The sequence below is a fragment of the Podarcis pityusensis genome (assembly GCF_964106645.2).
Source record: "Podarcis pityusensis genome assembly, chromosome: 7".
In the NCBI taxonomy this organism is placed as follows: Eukaryota; Metazoa; Chordata; class Lepidosauria; order Squamata; family Lacertidae; genus Podarcis; species Podarcis pityusensis.
This window is the reverse complement of record NC_138031.1, coordinates 50,417,686-50,439,658: the sequence shown is the minus strand read 5'-3', so window position 1 is coordinate 50,439,658 and position 21,973 is coordinate 50,417,686. Positions and strand designations below refer to the sequence as shown.

Sequence of the window (21,973 nt, the reverse complement as noted above, 5' to 3'; positions counted from 1 at the left end):
GAAAAAATAATCAAGATTAACTACAAAATCACTCTGTGAATAGGACCCATGGAGGAGATGGGGGAAGTCTCTAGATTCAGGGAAATATCTTTATATGGGCATGTATTTGGTTTTGTTATAAATTTATATTTGTAAAATCAAATAAAAATTATTAAAATAAAATACAAAATCACTGTGTGAAAATCTCTTTTGTAAACCTTGTGTTATTTTGTATAATTTGAGTATAAATTATCATAATACCACCCACAAACAAGAGAGAAGTGTTTGCATGTTGGGGGTAACCACAAGGTATAAAGAAGTATAAAATATTTAAAATTGTGACCCTCTGAAAGGGGTTCAACCCCACTAAAATGGCTAGATGAAGAATGTGTATGTGGGTGCCACACATGCTCTCCCTTGATGGTTTCCATTCCCTTTGCTCCAAGACGATGTGGGGAACCTGTGGCCCCAAGAGGTTGTTGGACTCCAACTCACATCAGCCCTAGGCCAGTGGATGATGTGAGCTGCAGTGCAAAAACATCTGTAAGGCCACAGGTTCCAGTTCCCCACCCCTGCTCTAGGATCTCCCATAGGAGAGGAAGTTTAAGGGGGTGGATTCAACACTCAAAGAGCCAGATTGGAGAGCTCTTTCAAAAAAAGGATTATAGAGCACACACTCCTAAATTCAGAGAAGCACAGAGCAGCTCACCAGCCAAAGAAGAAATGCTTCTTCAAGGGATGCAACATAGGACACAAAATTTGAGAGAGACTATGTGTGTGTGTGTGTGTGAGAGAGAGAGAGAGAGAGAGAGAGAGAGCGCATGTGCTAGTGAACAGCACAGCAGAAAGAAGAATAGCAGAGTGAAAGTGAATGAATTAATGAATGAGTGAATGAATAAAAGCCCCAAATATATACACAATGGCGGGACACACACCAAGGGCACAGCACATCATTTTGTTGCAGGACTCACTTGTGGTGTCTAGTTACAAGCTGATGACCAGTAGATAATTACTGGTGTGGTACAGGAAAGGGCTAAAATGAGGGTGTTGCTATTTACCGTATATATTTGACAACATTTAAGTTTTGTTATTCAAATGGGGGGAAAAATGTCACAATCAAATAAATACTGAATAACATTTTGAAACAAACAATGCTGTGTTTACATGTGTGGATCTCAGTTTGCTCTACCCTCAGTTCAAATTTCATCTGTCTCTTCTGGGTAGAATCATTAATAAAGCACAATGAACGTAAAAACTAAGTCAGATGGGGCCAGGAAAGGGGAAGTTTCCAACTGGCTTTTATCTGTGCTTCTGTTTATTATTCTCTTTCTGAGAGCACAATCCACTAGCATATGAGAACTGCAAGACTGTTCTAGTAGTAAGACAATTTTTATACTTTGTTAATAATCAATTCTTTCGTGCTAAAAACATAATGTTGATTATTTCACTAAAATGATCACTAGAAGAGAGAATGCAACAAAAGGAGTAAGTAGTGTCAACATGACCTAACTTAACCATGACATTTTCCGAACATGAAGCCATCACAGATTTTTCTCCAGATCCTTATTCACTTTCCTTACATTAAGATTTCCAGATTTCTATTCTTATCCCTATTATTCCAGCCTTACTTTTTACTTGCTTTTCTTTGTTGTTAAAATAATGATTAAATATTTCAGAATAGTTTATGGTTTTAATTGATAATACAATAGTTTGGCATTTTTAATTTGTGAAACTACCTTACAGTGAGTTGTCCTAAATGGTGGGTTAAAGATATATCAAACAAACGAACACAGAATATGTGTTATATCAAACACTGTGCGTGTTAACTTTTGTTCACACAGCAAGACTGCCCCTTCCTCTCTTTCCCTCCCAGAGTGCCTTGTGCATCCTCATAAGGGGTTGGGGGACTGCAACTGATAAAAGAAAAAGCTTCACTCAAGGGCAAACTACCGTATTTTTTGCACCATAACACTCACTTTTTTCCTCCTAGAAAGTAAGGGGAAATGTCTGTGCGTGTTATGGAGCGAATGCCTGCGGGTGGCGGGGGGGGGGATCTGCTGGAGTCGTGAGCAGAGGATCCATAGTTCCTCTTCCTTCCCTCCTCCGTGGTTACAAAGCATGGATCCACATGGATCCTCAGGATTTTTGCATTGGGCTACTCCAAACTCACTGTCAGATCACATGTCTGTGGCCACAGCATGAACCACAAAAATCATATATCTACTATTTCGTTTAGAATATTTTTTTTCTTGTTTTCCTCCTCTAAAAACTACGTGCGTGTTATGGTCTGGTGCGTGTTATAGAGCGAAAAATACGGTACATGTTATGATGCTTAATGATCCCAGTCCAACCACACAAGCTTCCTTCTCCACTCTTCTCTTGAGCATCTTAACTGAATTCTTCTGAAGGCTGTTGAACCATTTTTTCTTATAACATTTTGACCGGGAGATTAGGAGTGATCCCTACAAAGCAGTATATCAAACCATTAACGTACAAACAGCTCACTTCTAGTAAAGGGAGCCGCTGATTAAGGGGGTAAGGACGGCTACTTAGATGCTTAGTTAACAAGAACTGCTAACAAAATGTGGTGATCCACATTGTGTGTGAACATGGGTGAGTGGTATGTGTGTAAGGAAGAATAAATGGATGATGGATGAATGGGGAGTGCGCATGTGAGAAAATGGACAGATAATTGGGAATAAGTTTGTGGGAATAAGGATGCTGAACTAGATAGATCAAATATGGCTTTCCTTATGCTCATATCACAACAGGGAAAGGATATCCATTTTAGTTAAATAACAGTGGATTTTACATACCAAGTTATCCAATTTTAAACCACTTTTTCACCTAAGCCCTTCTCAGTAAACCCATGACTGACAGTGCTTCTGTTTCCACAGCAACCTTCCCCTCCAGGGATTTAACCCCCTCCTCTGGCCTACTCTTCTGTAACATCTATATAATTGAACTATTAAAATCTACATGCATTGTTTTCTTCTTTTTAAAAAGCCAATCGTGAAATTCTGTTTTTTTCTTTGAATTGTTCGTGTCATAAAAATAAGGACTAGTTACTGAATTTAAAGAAATTTAATTACGTTTGATTTCTTTGTGTACTGAAGCCAAGGGGGGGAAATGCTAAGGTTTAGAAGCTTACATTCTTGTGTAGAATCTGTCTCCCTGTTCTGCCTGTGAATTATCAAAGCCACCCACCATCCCTCCAACATGTTAGCTAGCTATACATTCTCCTTTAACATTAATTTTTAACTCACATTTTTTTACAGGGTGCTGTGTTCACAGAGGAAAAGGTGAAGTGATTATTCTTATCTAACCTTCGTCTGGTGTTGAATTAGCTCTCTTTTCGCAGAACAGGAGTAACCAAGCAGAATATATATGAAAAATTTCTATACATCTGGAAAGTAGTTTTTATTTAAACAGAGATATCCAATATTTTCCTAAGGGTTCCCAGGAGGTAGATATAATGGGGTAGATGAAATCCTGAAAGTTCATTTGCAAAAAGTTTATAGATATTTAAGGCTTATCTACACTTCCACTTGACCTATGCCTAGAAAGTACAGGTCCGATATGTTTTCTGCTTGTCCCGTGCTCTCTAGGCATGGGTCTGAATGGTTTTTCATTTGTCACACAGCTTTTCCTGGGAAAACCCACCGATTATCGCTGAATCAAATCCAATGCCAATCCACAGAAAATCCTATTGACATCTGCTTCAATTCAGCAGGAAACAATGTGTTTTCCCAGGTGACAGTGACAGGACAAGTGGAAGTGAAGTGGGATTAACAATCAACTTCCATAACAAAGAATAAAGAGAGAGAAATGGCAAGGAGAGCTTTAACTTTAAATCAGAGAGAATGTCATAAAGAGCAATGATGATGTTTTAAAATAATTTTAACATAGGAATTTGTGTGTGTGTGTGCGCGCGTGTGCAAAATACCAACTTTTTCAAAGCAGCATTTTTTCTTTAGAGATTACAAAGAAAAATGTTACAAGGGTTGCTGCATACTCCAAAGATTGCACGCTGGAAATGAGGTGGTCGATGTAAACATAAAGGGCTATTTAGATTTGTGGTGGCTGACAATTACATACACACACACACACATGTATACACCCTCAAATCCAACTGTAGTTTAAAATAATTCCAACTGGTTTATCAATTAATGCCTCCTCCCAGGGAAGAATGGGAACTGTAGCTCTGTGAGGGAAAGAAGGGATATTCTAATAACTCTCAGCACCCGTAACAAACTACAATTCCCAGGATTCTTGGGGGGAAGCTGTGTCCATTAAGGTGGTATAATATGGTGGTACCTTAGTTTTCAATCGCCTTGGTACTCAAATGCCAAACCTGGAAGTAAGTGTTCCAGTTTTCGAACGTTTTTCAGAAGCCGAACATCTGGTGCGACTGTCGGCTATTGTTTCTGGGGCACCTGAACCAATCAGAAGCTGTGCCTTGGTTTTCGAACATTTCGGAAGTCAAACAGACTTCCGGAATGGATTAAGTTTGGCGCTTTTATTTTTTGCTATTTATTTTGCGTTTTTGTTTTTGAGGTTTTTTCGGTTCATTTGTTTTTATGACTGTGTGGAACCCAGTTCAGCTACTGATTGATTGATTGATTGATTGATTGTGTGACTGCGGAAATGGATAAGCGCCCCATCCAAACTATGAGTATCATCATTGCAGGTAAGAAAATAAGAATAATTTTATTTATCATCTACAATACTGTCTTGTTTATTTTATAGTACAGTACATTGATTATTCGGGATGGGGGTGGCACTGTGGGTTAAACCACAGAGCCTAGGACTTGCCGATCAGAAGGTCGGCGGTTCGAATCCCCATGACGGGGTGAGCTCCCATTGCTCGGTCCCTGCTCCTGCCAACCTAGCAGTTCAAAAGCATGTCAAAGTGCAAGTAGATAAATAGGTACCACTCTGGCGGGAAGGTAAACGGCGTTTCCGTGCGCTGCTCTGGTTCTCCAGAAGCGGCTTAGTCATGCTGGCCACATGACCTGGAAGCTGTACGCCAGCTCCCTCAGCCAATAAAGCGAGATGAGCACCGCAACCCCAGAGTCGGCCACGACTGGACCTAATGGTCAGGGGTCCCTTTACCTTTACCTTGATTATTGCTTTCATTTTATGGATCAATGGTCTCATTAGATAGTAAAATTCATGTTAAATTGCTGTTTTAGGGGTCTTGAACGGATCAATCCGTTTTGCATTACTTTCTATGGGAAAGCGTGGCTTGGTTTTGTGACACTTTGGTTTTGGAACGGACTTCTGGAACGGATTAAGTTTGAGAACCAAGGTACCACTGTATTGCTTTAAATGTATGGAGCAGCTGTGGCCTAACTCTTCTGAATACAACCAACTGAAATTTTGTTTAACGTTATAATAGTATGCAATAGTACCCATCCTCCCTTCCATAACTGTCTGGTAGCCTTGTTCTCTATACCATAAGCTCATCTTTGATACTGGTAGTCTTTGTTTACAACACAGTGCTGGGATGTTCCCTGTGATACTGTCAGTCATGTGATAATTGGCCAGTTTTCTCTACTACAATTACTGCTGAACCTAAAAATAGCTAAACCTTGCCTTGGCCACTCATCCAATTTTACAGGAAATGAAAAACAATGAATCGCCCTACAAAAATGGTTTTGAATTCATGCCAGGGAACCATTGATATGAACTGAGTCTAGAAGTTTAAACAGGAGCAGAATTGGAGTTAATTTGTTAAGAACTGGTATCATCTACAAGTTTTAAAAAAATATTATAGAAATAATAGAAACATTGTTTAAAATGACAAGATATTTAACCTGGGCAGGTAGTTACCTAACAAAGTCCAGGTATTCCAAGCAATTTGCTTTATTCTTAAAATGCACCAGCCTTTTAAAAAAATAACTTTTTTGTTCTAACTGAGCATTGGGAAATTGAACCAGGCCTGATGGCTGGATCTGAAACTGGCCCATTAGTCAGAGGCCATTTTGGAAGGTGGGCAGTGCTGTCATCAGGAAATTCAAAGTTCAAGCCAAGGTCATGCTTATTTAAAAGGCAGCAGACAGAAGCTTATTCCTGAGCTTAGTGCTGTGCTCCTACAGAAATAAGCCCCAGTCTGCCATCCTTTAAAGTGCAGGCTGAAGCTTTTTCTATGGAATGCCTGTTTTCCACCTCTGCCTTTTGAAGAGCACCCAGTGGCTTATCTCCAATCTCAGTATTGCTCTTTGACATTTACTGCTTTGTTTACTGACAGTCTACTGTCAAATAGCAGGCAGAAGCTTCTTCCTCTTCCTCTTCTTCTTCCTTCTCCTCCTCCTCCTCCTTTCATATGCCGCCCATTGTAGAGACAGAATGGACCTCAAAGGTCATCCACACACACTTATGCCAATAAAGGAAATCTACTGCTACAGAATCCCTGCATATGACGCTAAATTTCATTCACATCAGTGGGCGTGCTATGACACAAAAATGAACATCACTGGACATTATGGCTACTCCCCCACCATTTCAGCACATATATGCTCCTGTTCCACCACAAAAAAACAGCAGGAAAAGAACTGTATACTGGTATACTACCCCAAATTTCATCACGTTACTACTGCAATTTTTTTGGGTTAAAGGGGCTGCAAATGGATTTTTAGTTTTCCAGATGTGGCTTTTATGTCACGTGGAAGCTCAAATATAATAATGAAATTAACAGTTAGGGAAGCACTGAAGAATTGAAATAAACTGTTGTATGAACGCAACCAAAGTGTGTCTATGCCGCAGGAAGTGCTCGGTACAAAACAGGCTTAGCTAGAGCTTCTTGTTTTAGTAAGTAAGCCAACATGAAGCCAGAATCTGATTTAAAGAATTACTTATTTACAATATTTGTATGCTACCCAATAAGGTAAGTTCCCTGGAGAGCATCTAAAAGAAATAAACAAATCAACATAAAACAAGATAATAAACTGATAAAAACCAATATAGCACAAAAGCCAATATAACAAAAAACCAGCAACAGAAAACAAAATCAATACAACAAAGCTCACAGCAGCACCAAACAGTTCTAAAGCAGACATGCAGTGGGAGGAAAGGTGACTGGGGAGAATAAGGTGTGAAGGTCCAATGGTCATTCTCAGCTTGCTAAAACCATGGTTTACCAAGCCAGGAAAACTATGTCTGAGAAGATCAGCAGGCTAAAAGCTTGGCCAGAGCTCTCGGGGGCGGGTTTGGAGATACAGTGGTACCTCAGGTTATGAACTTAATTCGTTCCAGAGGTCCGTTCTTAGCCCAAAACTGTTCTTAACCTGAGGCGTGCTTTCGCTAATGGGGCCTCCTGCTGCTGCTACACCGCTGGCGCACGATTTCCATTCTCATCCTGGGGCAAAGTTCTCAACCCGAGGTACTACTTCCGGGTTAGCAGAGTTTGTAACCCGAAGTGTTTGTAACCCAAAGCGTTTGTAACCAGAGGTACTACTGTACCTAAATTGTAAGAGGAACTGGTGCCATGCTAATAGCAATAATCTCACTTGACTTTCCCATCTGACATGTAATATGAACAATCTGCTTAAAAGAAATTGATGTTTACTGTCTCCTTGGCTGCTCTAATTTGACAAGTCAAATTCTCCACCATGGCAAGCCAGCATATTTACCCACACTTTAGTTATACCATGCATCAATCGAGAGTCCTTCAAATATGTTCCAACAGTGCACGATCTCTAACCTAGCAACAATCAGGAGAAAAGTTAACTTCTTAAAGTGTCGTATGTGCTGTATGGACTCTTCCATAATTCCCAGAAGGGCCAACAACATATTCTTTCCAATTATCTCAGCCAATTCTGAGAACTGCTCTCTGTCTTGAAACAGAGTGCCATGGAACAACACAACAGCTCAATAAGTTGCAGGCATAGCACCAGCAGGAACAGTGGGAAGAATACTCCACTCCTTGCTGATGAGGACAGCAAATATAACTTTTCTTAAGATATGAAAACTAAAGCTTAGGCTACAATTCAACTGTTTGTCTTTAAGATGACCAAAGAATCTCCGTTCTTTTCTGAACTGGGTCTTTTAAGAACAAAAATGATGACGGGAACACAATGACAATAAACATCTTGTCAATTATGCCCAATTACTACAAACTAGCATTTAAGCAGGCAGTTCATTAATGGAAAGGTAGCTAATATAGACAGCGGCTGCCATGCAAATGAAGAGAAGTATCTCTTATATAAATTCCTGTTTACACTGACCTACTGTATCATCTACATAGTCACACAGTTTTTGCATGATTCCTGTGGCTTTTTGAACCTGATGCAAACTTCTTGCCCCTTTATGCTGCCTCTGCCATTTTACCAAATTGAAAGACTGCTGTCAGATCCTATCAAAATATTCAAAGTTATCAGAAATATAACTGGGTCTCTTGGTTTTTTATTTTTTTGGGGGGGACGGACCAGTCTATCTGGGTTCATGGGCATATTTGGAATTTTCAAAATGTTGCACGTGTCATTTCGAAACTGCTGCAATGAGGGGCTTGTCCAGTCACAAAATGGCTGCTGTGGGGGCCACAGTGCCCCTCTCACTCCCACTGCTCTGTTTGGAGAAGGAGTTTGGGCATTAGAAGGCAAGAAGGGGAAAAGGACACCACGCAGATCCTAGAGAAGTGGGGGGAAACCAAATTCCCACCAATACAGACAAATCCAGACCCTCAGACAGAGATGGGGAAGAAAACCAAGCACAGACCTCCAGATCTTAGAAAGGAGGAAAAACATACAAACACAGACCCACTAGATCCTGGAGAGGAGGGAGAAAGCAAATATACAATATTCTTTGCTCTCTCTCTCCCTGCTTACGCTGCCCACCAGCCCTCTTCCAGCCATTGGCTCTTCTCTATCCACCCATTACCTTTTCCTTTTTTTCTCTCACGAGGCTTTGCTCCCTATAAGCTCTGTGTTTTGCTGAGGTGTGGATCTCGGTTTGGAAAGCTGAAAGGAGGGGTAGGAAGGACCAACATTCCTTCAGCATCTCAACTTGTTTTCAGAACTGAAGCTGCCCCCTCCTTCCCACTTCCAAAGAAGGAGGAAAAGGTATCTCCTGGAAAAGTGGGTGGGGCCAGAAGAATAGGGAGGCTTTACAGGCATTTCATGAGTGCTACTTTGGGGGTCCCAGATATAAACCATGGGTTTAAACCACCCCAATACCTACAGTTGTGTTTTGTCTGCAGTAAGACAGAAATATGCATTATGCCATTGAGGTAAATCTCATGACAACAAACTATAACACAAGTATGATAAGTTGCCACCCATTTAATTATTTAGAGGTGGAAACCCTGCCTTTCTCTCTCCAAAAGGGGGTACCTTATATTATTATTTTTGAAAAAGGTTAATGATTATTTGACCTGGAAGAAAGTAGCTTTAAATCAGGGACATGCTTTCTCCAGACTTTCAGGATCTACTTTGCTTTATGCTAAAATTGGAAGCTTCGCCAACCATGCCGAAGTGAAAAATAATGGAATACTGCAATGGGTGAAAAACTGTCTTTCAAACTGAGGCTGCAGAAAGAATAATAATCAACACTGGACTATTATAACACGTTTGTGATTTATATTAGAGAGCACAGAGCCACAGCAGGAATGACTGGGCATTTCTCAGGCTTTGGGACAAGGACTAGAGCTGACAAAGATGTATGTTGGGTGGAATTGCTGTGAAACTGGAAAAGCCTCCTTTTCCCATGAGGTTTCTAGAAATGTGTTGATGTTGTATTTTTTATTTGCATCAAGCTATATTGCTCTGTACAATGCCATTCTACTGATTTATTCTTTTCTGAGGGAAAGAAGGATTGGACTGGTCACTTATTTAACCGTTCTTACCAAGGAGGAATCCTTTATGGTTTGGGGGTTTTTTGGAAGGGAGGGAGTAACGTCTTCCTTCAAAAAATTTTTTTTAAAAGAATAGGAGCCAGACATACCCTTAGAATTAAAGAATGTAGTATCTCTGAGCACGTGCTCAGTCCAGGAATTTGTTTATAATACCAGAACAAAGTTCATGTTTCTTGCCACCCAGAAATCCTCTCGTGGCTCCCATCCAAGCTTTGGTGATTTCACTGGCCTAATTTGGAGTGGAGGAGCCTTTTTCATATGTTGCTTTTGTTAAATAACCGGGAATCAAAAATCTTGATCTTCTAAATCTATTACAAATCACCAAGAGATCTGCAAGTAGATCCCAAACTACTTTCTTTGTACCCCTTCTTTAAATGTATAATCATTTCCTCATAGAGAATTATTTATGTGTTTATAGAGTACCTCACCTATCTTCCAAAACAGATCAAAATTTACCACTTCAACTCCATCCCCAAATAAACCCCAACACTTCCCCCCAAATTATAGATGGTAATTATATGCTGGTTTTTTGTGGACCGTGTCTTATTACAGTATATATATTTCAAAATACTGTCTTTCTGGCATGATACCATTTTTCCAGTGTTCAGTATAAGCGAATGGAATAACTGTTTTAGTTAGAGGGGAAAATGTGTCAAGTTTTTGTCAAAGATATACCTAAAAGCACACATAACCAAGTGAAATATCCTGCTTAGTTTCAAGTTTTTTCCATTTATCATAAATCCTCTATTATATACTAACCTGACTCTTACTTAAACAAAATTCAGATGAGCTGAAAGGAAAAAGCTGATCCTCAAGTTTTATTCTTATTCAAGCTCTTAAAACAAGGATATTATTGAAAAAATGGGTAAAGGTAAAGGGACCCCCTGACCGTTAGGTCCAGTTGCGGACAACTCTGGGGTTGTGGCACTCATCTCGCTTTATTGGCTGAAGGAGCTGGCATACAGCTTCCGGGTCATGTGGCCAGCATGACTAAGCCGCTTCTGGCAAACAAGAGCAGCGCACGGAAACACCGTTTACCTCCCCGCTGGGGCGGTACCTATTTATCTACTTGCACTTTGATGTCCTTTTGAACTGCTAGGTTGGCAGGAGCAGGGACTGAGCAATGGGAGCTGACCCCATCGCGGGGATTCGAACCACCGACCTTCTGATCAGCAAGCCCTAGGCTTTGTGGTTTAGACCACAGCGCCACCCGCGTCCCCCCCCCAAAAGTGGATACATATCACATAAATGAAAACAAGCACCAAAATGCCCCATAGAATCAATATAATAAATTAGTATTGATTAGCAGAGGGGGAAACATATCAACTTGGTTCCTTATGCATAGTTATGTTCCAGTCCAAATTAAGCACATTTAAGTTCCACAGTTTACAGCTGGGGAGTTCCAAGTATGTGCATGACTCTCAGCTATTGAAATAAGTAGGACTGAAAAGTAGTCAACTTTGGCAGGATCAGGCTCTAAGTCTTTAAAGTGTGTGCGTATTTCATTATAATACTGATTTTAAAAGAACGATTAAGTTTTGTAACAACTTGCACCCCACCAAATGTTAGGTATTATGATAAGCTGATATTTACTTTGGAATGGGGATACTGTATAACTAAGAGTAGATTACATAGTTGGTGGACTGAGTGAGAGGAGCAGTCACTGTAAGTGTGGTTTGAGAGAGGAGACATGGCCATAATAAATCAGGGGTAGTGTATGAGGAACATTCCCTTTCCTGTGAAAAAAAACACCTCCCTCAAACACAAAGCTTTCTGTAAGTTTCCACTGGCCTCCAATCATAAATTTAGAATGCTGGTTTTCAGGCTTACACAAGTACATTGTTCTGTAAGAAGCACTTACTATTGTGCACAATCAATCAACTGGTATTCATTTGATCTCTCGAAGCATGCCTTTACTCCTTCGTCGTCCCAGAGCTTTTTTGCGTGTTCAAAGAATTCCTGAAAATTGGAAATGTGATAACATATTAATTTTGATGAAATATTTGAATTATGACTCATATTTATATAGAAAGAGAAATAATCAACTAAACTCTTCTTAAGGAGTTCAGGAAGCTCCCCAACATACTGTTTTCCTCCCAATTATTTTGTTGTTGCACCCTTTCAAAAATGGAAGAAGTTACAATACTGGTAAACCGCAAGCAGGATACTATGCTCTCTGCCTAAAAGAACTGAGCCATATCTCAACTTCGGAATTTAAATTTTATTGTCAAGGACAACAACCTTTGGAGCGTAGCCATGCATATGTTTTGTGGCAAAATCAAATCTTTAATGTGACACCTCTTTGTGGTTTTAAAAAATTGTATACTGTTTTAATTTATTTGACTTGTTTATGTTACGATTGAAAAAGATACACACATCATTTCAGTTGCTCATTTTGGACGGGCTTTCAAACTTAAATGGGTTGGAGGGAGGCATCAAATACAGGGACACCCCCCCCCCCCGTCTTAGGTGAGACTAATATGTGTGCACACGTGCACAGCGCTGAACCTGGAAGTGACCCAGAAACATCATTAAAAAGTCACTAAAAGGGCAGAACGGAGGTGTTTCAATTGCATGTGATTTCATGCAGGCACGCAATGACCCAGAATGCAACCCCTGAGCAAATCAGGGGTTGCCTGTACTTCACAGACAAAGCATACCACTTAAGAGCTTAGGTAAGATCTGAAGCTAGCCTCCTCTCCTGTTAAGTTTTTACTTTGGATTCTTTATTATGTAAAGGCACCTTCAAAAAAAAAATTCCCCCTGGGTTTCCAAAAAACGGAATCATCAGCATATGTAATACTGTTGGTTGCATTCAACTAGCTTTTATTCAGAAGAACGCTTGTAATGGGTCTACTCTGAGACGGACTAACATGGATATTTTCTGTATATGCAAATTATGACATGCATCATTCCGAAGAGCTAATTCACACAATCAGGTGATGATAAAGAGAATGGTTCTTGATGAATACTGCATTCACATTACTATTTACGACAGCTAATACGTGATACTGTTAATAACTTCAAACATATGCAATTATAAAATAAAGTTGGTCATGTGAATCAACACAAATAAAATATGAAAGAACAAGTTTGCTTCTATCCCTTCTCTTTTTAGAAATATCTTGGAAATGTTTCTGAATTCTATATTTCAGCTTTAAATAGTCAAGTTGCTCTGAAAGATTAATTTAATGTATGTATAAACCTCCCGTACCATTTCTAGTACTTTATGCACTCAATGACTAGCTTGACAGTTCAAACAGCCAGATAAAAAATTGCTGTAATTATAGGTGCTGTCTATCACAATTTCCATTTAAAATGTAACTTCACCCTGAGTCATACATAGGTCCTAGCAGAAGGTGGGATGTTACTTTAAAGTTAACAGGTTCTTGAAAAAGAAAGGTGGGGGGGGGGGAGAGACAACTAGCGAGGTTTTTAGTAAGGAAAAATTCTTTTTACATATTACTCATTAGATCAGGTCTCAAGAATTTCATTACCTTCAGCTCCAAAATGACTTCCTGCTTCAAACAAAAGGGAAAAAATGCAGTGCACATAGATGTTGCTAGATTTTTTTTAAAAATTAAAATGGTTTGAAAGGATGTGCTCATATTAGTTTATCCAAGTGTCAGAATTCTATGGAAAATTAATCAATTCACTAGAAAGTAAACATTTATTGATTTTAAAAACAGAATAAAATATTTGACTCAGAAGAGGAGACCATCACTTGGAAAGGTTCAAATGCTTGCATACCTATGTTAACAAAAGACATTTCACACTATTAAAATTCTGACTTAGGTGTGTGTTTGTGTCTGACTGGAGGCAAATTCTCTAACTCTGGACCATTGTAAAATCACATCCCTTTTAACAATGCTTTGTTGTTTTGATTTATTCTGTGTTGAACATAATCAAACATGTTTGATCAGTAGTCCTTTGGTATATGATCAGGCAGCAGACTGAAATCTAAACCACTTTGGAAAATCCTCTAAGAAACACTGCTGTGGCTTTTTCTCTTTTTAACTATGACTGTCCTTTCACACCACAGGTGAAATTTAAATTGATAAAAGAACTTCTAAAAAGTGGATTTTCCTCAGGTGAACATAAGATAGCTAATGTTTTCTTCAACTACAAAAAGCCCATAAAAGAGCCTAGAGCCTAGAGAGACTATGGTCAGCAGGTTCCATGAACTCTCTTTGTTGTGAGATCTGAGGAGGTGATTTGTTAGTTTGTTTGTGCCCTGGGTGAGAGACAAGGTGGAAGGGTAGAGTCCTGGGCGGGAACCAGGAGGTTGAGAAGTGTTGAGTAGGCAAGTGTTTCAGGAGGAAAAATAATTGTTTTTGTTTTTTAGAAGGACCATGCTGGATGGGGAACATAGGTTAAACACCTAGGAAGAGCTGAGCTAAATAAACGGTTGGGCTTGAGCTGTGAGCTTTAAGCACAGAAAGGTTACCAATGTATAATTAATCAGTTTGTTTAGCCAAGGGCCATCACAAAAGAACAATGTCCGAACAGAAAAGAAATGGGTAGAGCTGATCCAACTGGCCCCACAAGATAGTAAAAGCCACACTTTTTTCCAGCTCAGTATGAAAAGGAGCCTGCCCTTGGAACAAAGAATGGCAGTTCAGGAAACATGCCCATTCAACAGTGTTATTTTTGACAATAGGTAAACCTCAGACATTAGGATAGAAGAACTACTTGTTAAAGGATTCACGTGGCTGCATTAATAAACAATAAGGTTGAAAGTACAGTCACTTTACTCAGAAGTCTCATTTCACTCAGTTCAACAGGACATCCTCTTAGAAGTGTGCAAACTGATTTTAACTTTAAGCAGCAATCCGCCTCAAACTATGTGGACTGTGTCTTCTCTCTCCTACTATGTTAGTCATAACTCTGAAAAATGCTGGACTTGGTAAACTCTCACATTTCCTAATTTAGACTTTTTGCAGCTCAGAGCAGATGCTTTAGTATTGCTCATAAACATCCTCGGCATACAACAAGAGTATGCAATAATTATGTCCTGAGTACTGTATAGTTCTTCCCAGAGTTTTATTAAGGCCCTGCACTGTCTTACATGTTCTTCCTCCAAATTAAAGTAACAAACAGACCATGGAAGAACAGGGCATAATTTCTCCATAGCCATTCTCCTAAGAAGAACGCTTAATATAATCAAATGTCAATGCTAAATGTGTAGTTCAGAGTCTATTTGCTGCATCCCTTGTCATATTTGATTTGGATGTTTTGCTCTTTTAAAATATTTCACCGCATTAAACACAATCTAAAATAAATATCCACACACTCATATTTCAAACAAACAAGCAGATTCCCATGATAATCATGCTTTTGTTTAGAAGACAGGAAATGTCCCCTATGGCTTCAACACAGCCACCTTTCAATGCTGCATGTACAGGTTTGTTCAAAGGAGTTTACAGTATTTTGCTATGGAGACGCAGCAGCTTACTGTCCCATCTACTGAGCTAGCAACAAAGACAAACAAAGAGGGTTGTAATATGCAAATAAATCTCTCTCCCTTAATTTTTCAGCACAACTTACAACAAAAGCTTCATTAGCACACAACCTGAGACATAACACTCATTAAAACTCATTTAGGAATAGCCAAGTTGGAAGTCAAGGGACCTGCTTAACACGATGTTCAAAGTCTCTGTGTACACCTGCTTTAGTGTACACTTAATTAAGAGGGCAACCCTTGGGAGAAGATTATCTCTACCCCCAGCAGGCCTTTTTTCTAGAATAATTTCTAGGTGTGCAATAATCATGCAATTACCCTTGCTAATTAGTGAAAGCTATCACTACTGACAGAAGTAGCCCTTTCCCTAATTTTCTAAATATTCTACATATTCTTCGCAAGGTCATTTTGTTTCCATTACATCTCATCACATCAACAACTTGATGAATTGTACTATGAGCTTTTAAGAAAAGTGATTTGATGTATCAAACATTAGCCTGGAGAGTCAGTAAACAGTGTTCTCGCTTTCCTCCTCAGGATGTATTTGTGTAGGTCCAAGAGACTGGTATGACGTAATCAACTCCTAGCAGAATACTTCCATGCCATGCCACTGCAGGCGTCTGATGAAACAAATTATTTCTGTACGTAATACACCTTCATAAACAAAACACACAACTGTCCTTTGTTACTCCATAAGCCTGTGAACAGGGGCTCATTTTCATGTCCTTTTACATTCCTCTTTCAGCAAGTAGATTTATTTGCAACTTCATCCTATTTTTTAAGCATGTGGATGGATTTATCAAAGTATATAATTATAGATACAGAATTTAAACATAGATACACTGTGTGAAATCATACACATTGGTAATGGCACTCAAGTAAACCATTTGTGTTTATTTCTAATAGGTACTTAAGAACAGCTTCATTGGATCAGCCCAAAGGTCTCCCTAATCTACTATTCCATCTGTAGTCAATAAAATAAATGCCTGTAGACAGCTCACAATCAGGGTATGATGTTAATGGTAATCCCTTGTTTATCCCCAGCATGTAGTAACTGGAGGTGTTCAGCCTCTGTACATTTATCTATCTGTCCAATAGCTCAAAGACAAACCTATTCTCCATTAATTTGTTTTAATTTTTGCCAAGCTGGTTTCTGGCCATCACAGTCTATTGCAACAAATAAAAGCTATAGTGTGCTGCAGTGGAAGTGTATACTGGAATCCCATCTCCATAATTGACATAAAAAGGACTGTTGTGAGGAAAAGTGGGCCAACCCAATGTATGCAACTTGAAAGGAAGTGCAGCCTAGAAATGTGATACATAAGTAAGAGATATGGAATTGTACATTCAGACCAATTGTTCAACTAGCCCAATACCTAAGGAAGAGGTCATTCTAATTTCCTTCCATTTGAGATCATTTCGATTGAGCAGGGTGGCCCAACTTTTCATACCAAGTGGGCCACAGAGTACTTTGACACAGAAACCATGGGCTGAACACTGCCTTGTCATGTAGGGCAGGGAAGTGAGGCCAAAATTTGATCCTCCCCTTCAGGCCTTGGTGCTGCCTTTTGAAAGCCAGCTAAGCGATGCACGCTAGGCTTTGGAAAGGAGGCTCAAGGCTCTGGCATGGTCCTAGCTCTCCCGCCTCCTTCTCAAAGCTAGGAAAGTGCTAACAAGGCTTTGGTAAGGAGAAAGGAGGACTCTAGGACCCTGTCAGAACCCCCACAGCTCCTTCCCAAAGTCCAGCACCTCCTTATCCAGCTTTGGGAAAGCAGTGTGAGGGCTTGGGGGGGGGGAGGCATCAAAAGTTGCTGAGGGCTGCCAAAAAGACCCTGAGGGCCACACCTAGGCCCACCCTGCATATGATACACTACTGCGCTTTGCCCTTCCCCTAAAGGAGCATATGCAGATTTATCTAACAGTAGAAGCCAATTTGATGAATGGAGGGAAGGTCCATGAATTTGAGGGAATGTCAACGGATTGAAGTCCAAAGCTGTGCTTAATCTGAGTTTAGCTACAGTAAAATTTGGAGAATGTTAAGTAAAGTTATTGGGGGGGGGTTGTTACACATTTCAGTCTGCGACATTATTTTATGAAGTTTGCAATGGTGAATTTTACATTCTCCCTTGACAAGGCATAGAAAAGGGCAAGCACATCCTACTTCCTGCTCTGTAAGCAAGCTTCATATCCACCAGACAAACCAATCTAGTCAATCTATTCCCCATGCTGCACCAAATGATGTTCTGGAGGAATGCCCAACCTTCTGGCCTTGCTTGGAGGGCGGAGGAGAGAGAGATGAAGGGATGGCAGTGGAAGAGTGGTAGGAGATCCTGGAAGAAAACTGATGGTGGTTCTTGGGGTTCAAGCCAGGATACATACTGAAAATGGGAGTTTAAATTAATTAAATATTTAAGCATAATTAATAAGCTCAAAGCTTTAATCAGTTCCCAGCTCCAAAACTTACTGTCTTGTAAATAGTTTTGTGTGCACAAATAATGTTAGTAAAGTTAGGCAGTCAGAACAAAAATTCTTACAAAGTTTATTAATTCCATTCATTTAATTAAAATCCCATATAATCTTTATTACAAGTCAAAGAAAGAACAGCATTTTCAGCCTTTTTCACATTACAATCCTATATATTACTCTCAAGTAAGTCTCACTGAGGTCAACGGGACTTATTCCCCAGGAAAGCATTTTGAATTGAACCCGAAAACTAAATGGTACTATAGTACTCTAGGTTTTCTCTCTGTATTTTACTTTGGAGGGAATATTATCAAAATGCAGAGTGAGCACACCTTTTAAATATCTATCAGGCTCTTAGTTTCTTATGTGTTCTAGGAAATGCAATCTGATTTGTCATCATGCTGGATGAAAACTCAGTTATACACAAAAGCAGAAAATGGCATTTCTTAAAAATGTGAATATTCAAAATGAGTTGGAAGACTCAATTTAGAATATTTTTCCATATATAAACATATGTGAGTCACCAAATTAACATTTAAAATTTTTGCCCTTTCTTCTAATTTTGGAAGTGGTACTCTCATATTCTTACGTTAACTGCTAATTAGTTACAAACAGTTCAATTCTGCCATTCTTGAGCGGCAATCTTATGCTTGCTTATTCTGCAGTAAATTTCACTGGATACATACAATTTACTCCAAAATAAGCAAGCATAGGACTGCTGCTCAATTAATCAATCCATCAATAAGTTTCCAAATAACATGGGAGATCTCTGTCATATATTTCTTCATATAAACAAAATCCATTTATTTTTAAAAGCACCTTAATGCTACCATGATATTCCTGGGCAAAATGAAACCTTACTCATCCACCCATAGCTGTCAACTTTCAGATTTGAAAATAAGGGATCAGCAGCCTCGAAAATAAGGGATCAGCAGCCTCACTTGTCCCAGGGACAGTCAACGGGATATCTAACAATCCGGGATAGCAGTGGGAAGCAGCGGGAAACAGCGCTGGAATAAGGGAATTTCCCACAAAAAAAGGGAAGGTTGACAGCTATGCATCCACCCAAACCTGGATGGCAATAGTTTACAGAAAATAAAGCATTAAACACAATGACAAAAAGACTCACTGTACTTATCATAGTCTCTACCACTGGTGACCTATAATATTTGTCCAATATGATATATTCTCTGCTTTGAAACAAATATCACTTTTATCATTATTAAAAATTAATTCTGGACATCATTAATCAGATTATACATATTTAATTACATACTCCTTATATCAGTGGGTGGACAACCTGTGGCCTGCATCTGCCCCCCCCCCCCCGAATTTGATTTAAGAAAGTCACCTGCTGTGATGCTAAAGGGTTCCCCGAATCATTTATTTCCATTTAATTTTTAAATAATTATAATAATAATAATAATAATAATAATTTTTGAAACTTTTTTTTTACTGGCTGCTCCCATAAGTCCCCCACTCTAATGCCAAAAAGGGTTGGCCTGAAAGGATTTTATCTAAGGAGGTGTGACTAAGCCTATGTATAATCTTGAAGTTCAATGATACCACTGACTTGATTTTCAGATGAACAGCACTGCCAACATGACTTCTAAAGTAGCAACCAGGAACATCTTTGAGTTCTGATGCCCCTCCAACTCCTCACCCTGTATGCCCCAGTAGGCTGAGAGGTGCTAATTCAACTCACTGAATCAATACTTCTCGCTTAGGTAGTAAATACAATATAATACAACAACAGAAGGCATGCTGGGACAAGAGAAACATACAATGATTTTGGTATTAACTGATTGTTCACTGATCCTTGATCTAATGCTCTATTTAGATTATAGATGTCTAAGTATGCAGTGTAGTTTCAGGCAAAGAGCACAACAAGGTGTCGTATCGGTATGCATTTTATAGCTCTGTTTAATAAATCACCATGTTTTTAAGCCTTTGAGATTTGTTCTCACACTGTACTTTTTGAAACATCAAAGCTCCCATCTGATTTTAAACTAAACGTACTACTGAAACAGCAACCAAAACATGGAACTGATTCAAAGATGCCCAGTGGTGGTATGATTGCTGCGAAAAACAACTTCCATGGAGTTAGGACTCGTGGAATGTGTACAATTCAATATGCTTATTCACAAGGATTTGCAACATAAGGCCCTCAGAGTCAGAAACACAACAATGACATGCATACTTCCCACCAATCTGACCAAACTAAATGGGAAGCTGATTCAAAATGTTTCTGCAGCAGTGTAGAGACTCAAATACACAGAAGCGATTTTAAGTGGCAACCAGGATCTTGCAGGCATGCATAAATCAGCTAATGATAGGTTTTTTTCCATGTATTCAAACCAAATGTAAAATTAATACAGTATCCCAAACCAAGACTCTTAATTTGCTCATAGCTGATTTACAATTTTTGTTTATAATTAATTTTTAACTCAAGAAAGCATCAACAATTCTTTTAGCACATTGAGGCTTTTTAATGGATACTTGTATTGGCAAACAATAATGTGTACACTGCCAGCAGAATAATAAAAGGTGGTTCTCCCAACCAAAGTGATATGTAAACACAGAACAATTAAAAAGTAGCTTCTGCTGCTGAGACAATTCAGAAAGCATTTTTTTATCATCAACATTTAGAGTCATTAGGCTATACTTAGACAAAGTTATTTTATCTATTTTCTTTCGTGACTAAAGCTTTCGAGGCCAATCCCAAAGCTCCTCTGGTACTCAGAAAGTGTCATTATGGTGTTTTATTTGATGTTTTAATGGAGGGGTCGGCAAGATTTACCTCGCCTGGGACGGTTCCCTCTAGCAGAGATCCCTCCACGGGCCAGATCGCGTGTGTGCGGCCGCGATTTCCAGCATCTGCGCAGACACGATTTCCGGCATCTGTGTCTGCGCAGACGCGGTTTTCGGCGTCTGAGCATTGAAGACACTATTTTTAGCACCGCGAAAGTGAGTCCCCACACCCCACCAGTTTAGTACAGCGGGCGGGGACTGGCCGAGCGGGCGGCTCGGTTTGGGGGCAGCTTGTGGGCCGGTTAAACGATCCCCGTGGGCTGCTTGTGGCCCATGGGCCTTAGGTTGCCTGCTCCTGTTTTAATGTAAACAACTTTTTGATTTTTTTTATAAATATAAAGTGGCATAGAAACGAAATGAACAATAACAATAAGTCCCACTGGGGAAAAACGGCACTTGGACATTCCGTTGTGGTGACCGTAACCTATGTTTAAGGTGCCATTTGGTGATTAGTTTCTAACGCTGCACCTGACATAATTTGATTTCCGGAACCCCTCCCCCTCCAATATCCGCATGCCTGGAGTGGATGTCTGTTGGATGAAAACCCATACACACATAGGTCGATTTGAAAAGCCTTTCCCCTTCCAAATACCCACATCTACTGTGTGGAGATCAGGGAAGGGGCCAGCAGCGCAGTTCCGCTCCCTTGTAACCATGTGAAGATCACTTAAATCAGTAAAAAGAGTGTGAAGGGAATTATATTGCAAAGCAAGCTGGCATTCCTGCAACAAAGCACATAATCTATGAATTCAAACCACTTTTGACGCCATAATGTTTGTTTTTCCCTCCTCAGGATGCATTTACAAGAGGATAGCATCCATTCTTCCCATTTACATTTCTAGTCTGACTCCAAAGTCTGTGCCATATTTTTCAAGGGAAGCAAAACGTTTGCTATTTGAACTTGCCAGTTTGCAGGCTGGGCAGTCATGCTGGAAAACTCCCAACTATTTATTTTCAATATTCCTCACATTGGCATTCTGTTTTATCATGGTGATTTTTTTAAAAAAACAACCTGAAGATTTCAAATAGCTAGGAAAAAAGTTTCAAATAAAGGATATCCTGGTCACTCTGACTCCAAATTCAGACTCCAAATGTGGTTTATTACTACTTTTTAAATTAAAACATGCATATCCTGCCACATATTTGCCTTAGCAAAAGGTTGCTCACACCAAACAATAATAAAACAATTGTTAATGGAACATAACTACCCTAAAAAAATAGAGACAGTGTTTTTTGAGTAAACACTGGCTCTTAATCAGGGTATTGTGTGATCCAGATGTGGGAAATTTTGCACTGGTTGGAAGAATCTGATAATTAGCATAATATCATAAGAAAGCAAATTTCTAAGATATGTAAGGTAGTGATTTGTTTGAAAACAAACATACTGACAAAATATTTAAAAAAGA

General features: G+C 39.4%; 1 protein-coding gene across 4 annotated transcripts in view; it reads right to left on the bottom strand.

Moving 5' to 3' along the window:
• Positions 1 to 21,973, bottom strand: part of GNAL (G protein subunit alpha L) — a 146,401-nt gene that overhangs the window by 22,258 nt on the left and 102,170 nt on the right. For all 4 annotated transcript variants that reach the window (XM_081014215.1, XM_081014213.1, XM_081014214.1 and 1 more), the window contains exon 5: positions 11,694 to 11,791. In XM_081014215.1, coding sequence (XP_080870341.1) covers positions 11,694 to 11,791 — 98 coding nt within the window. The remainder of the gene's footprint in view (positions 1 to 11,693; positions 11,792 to 21,973) is intronic.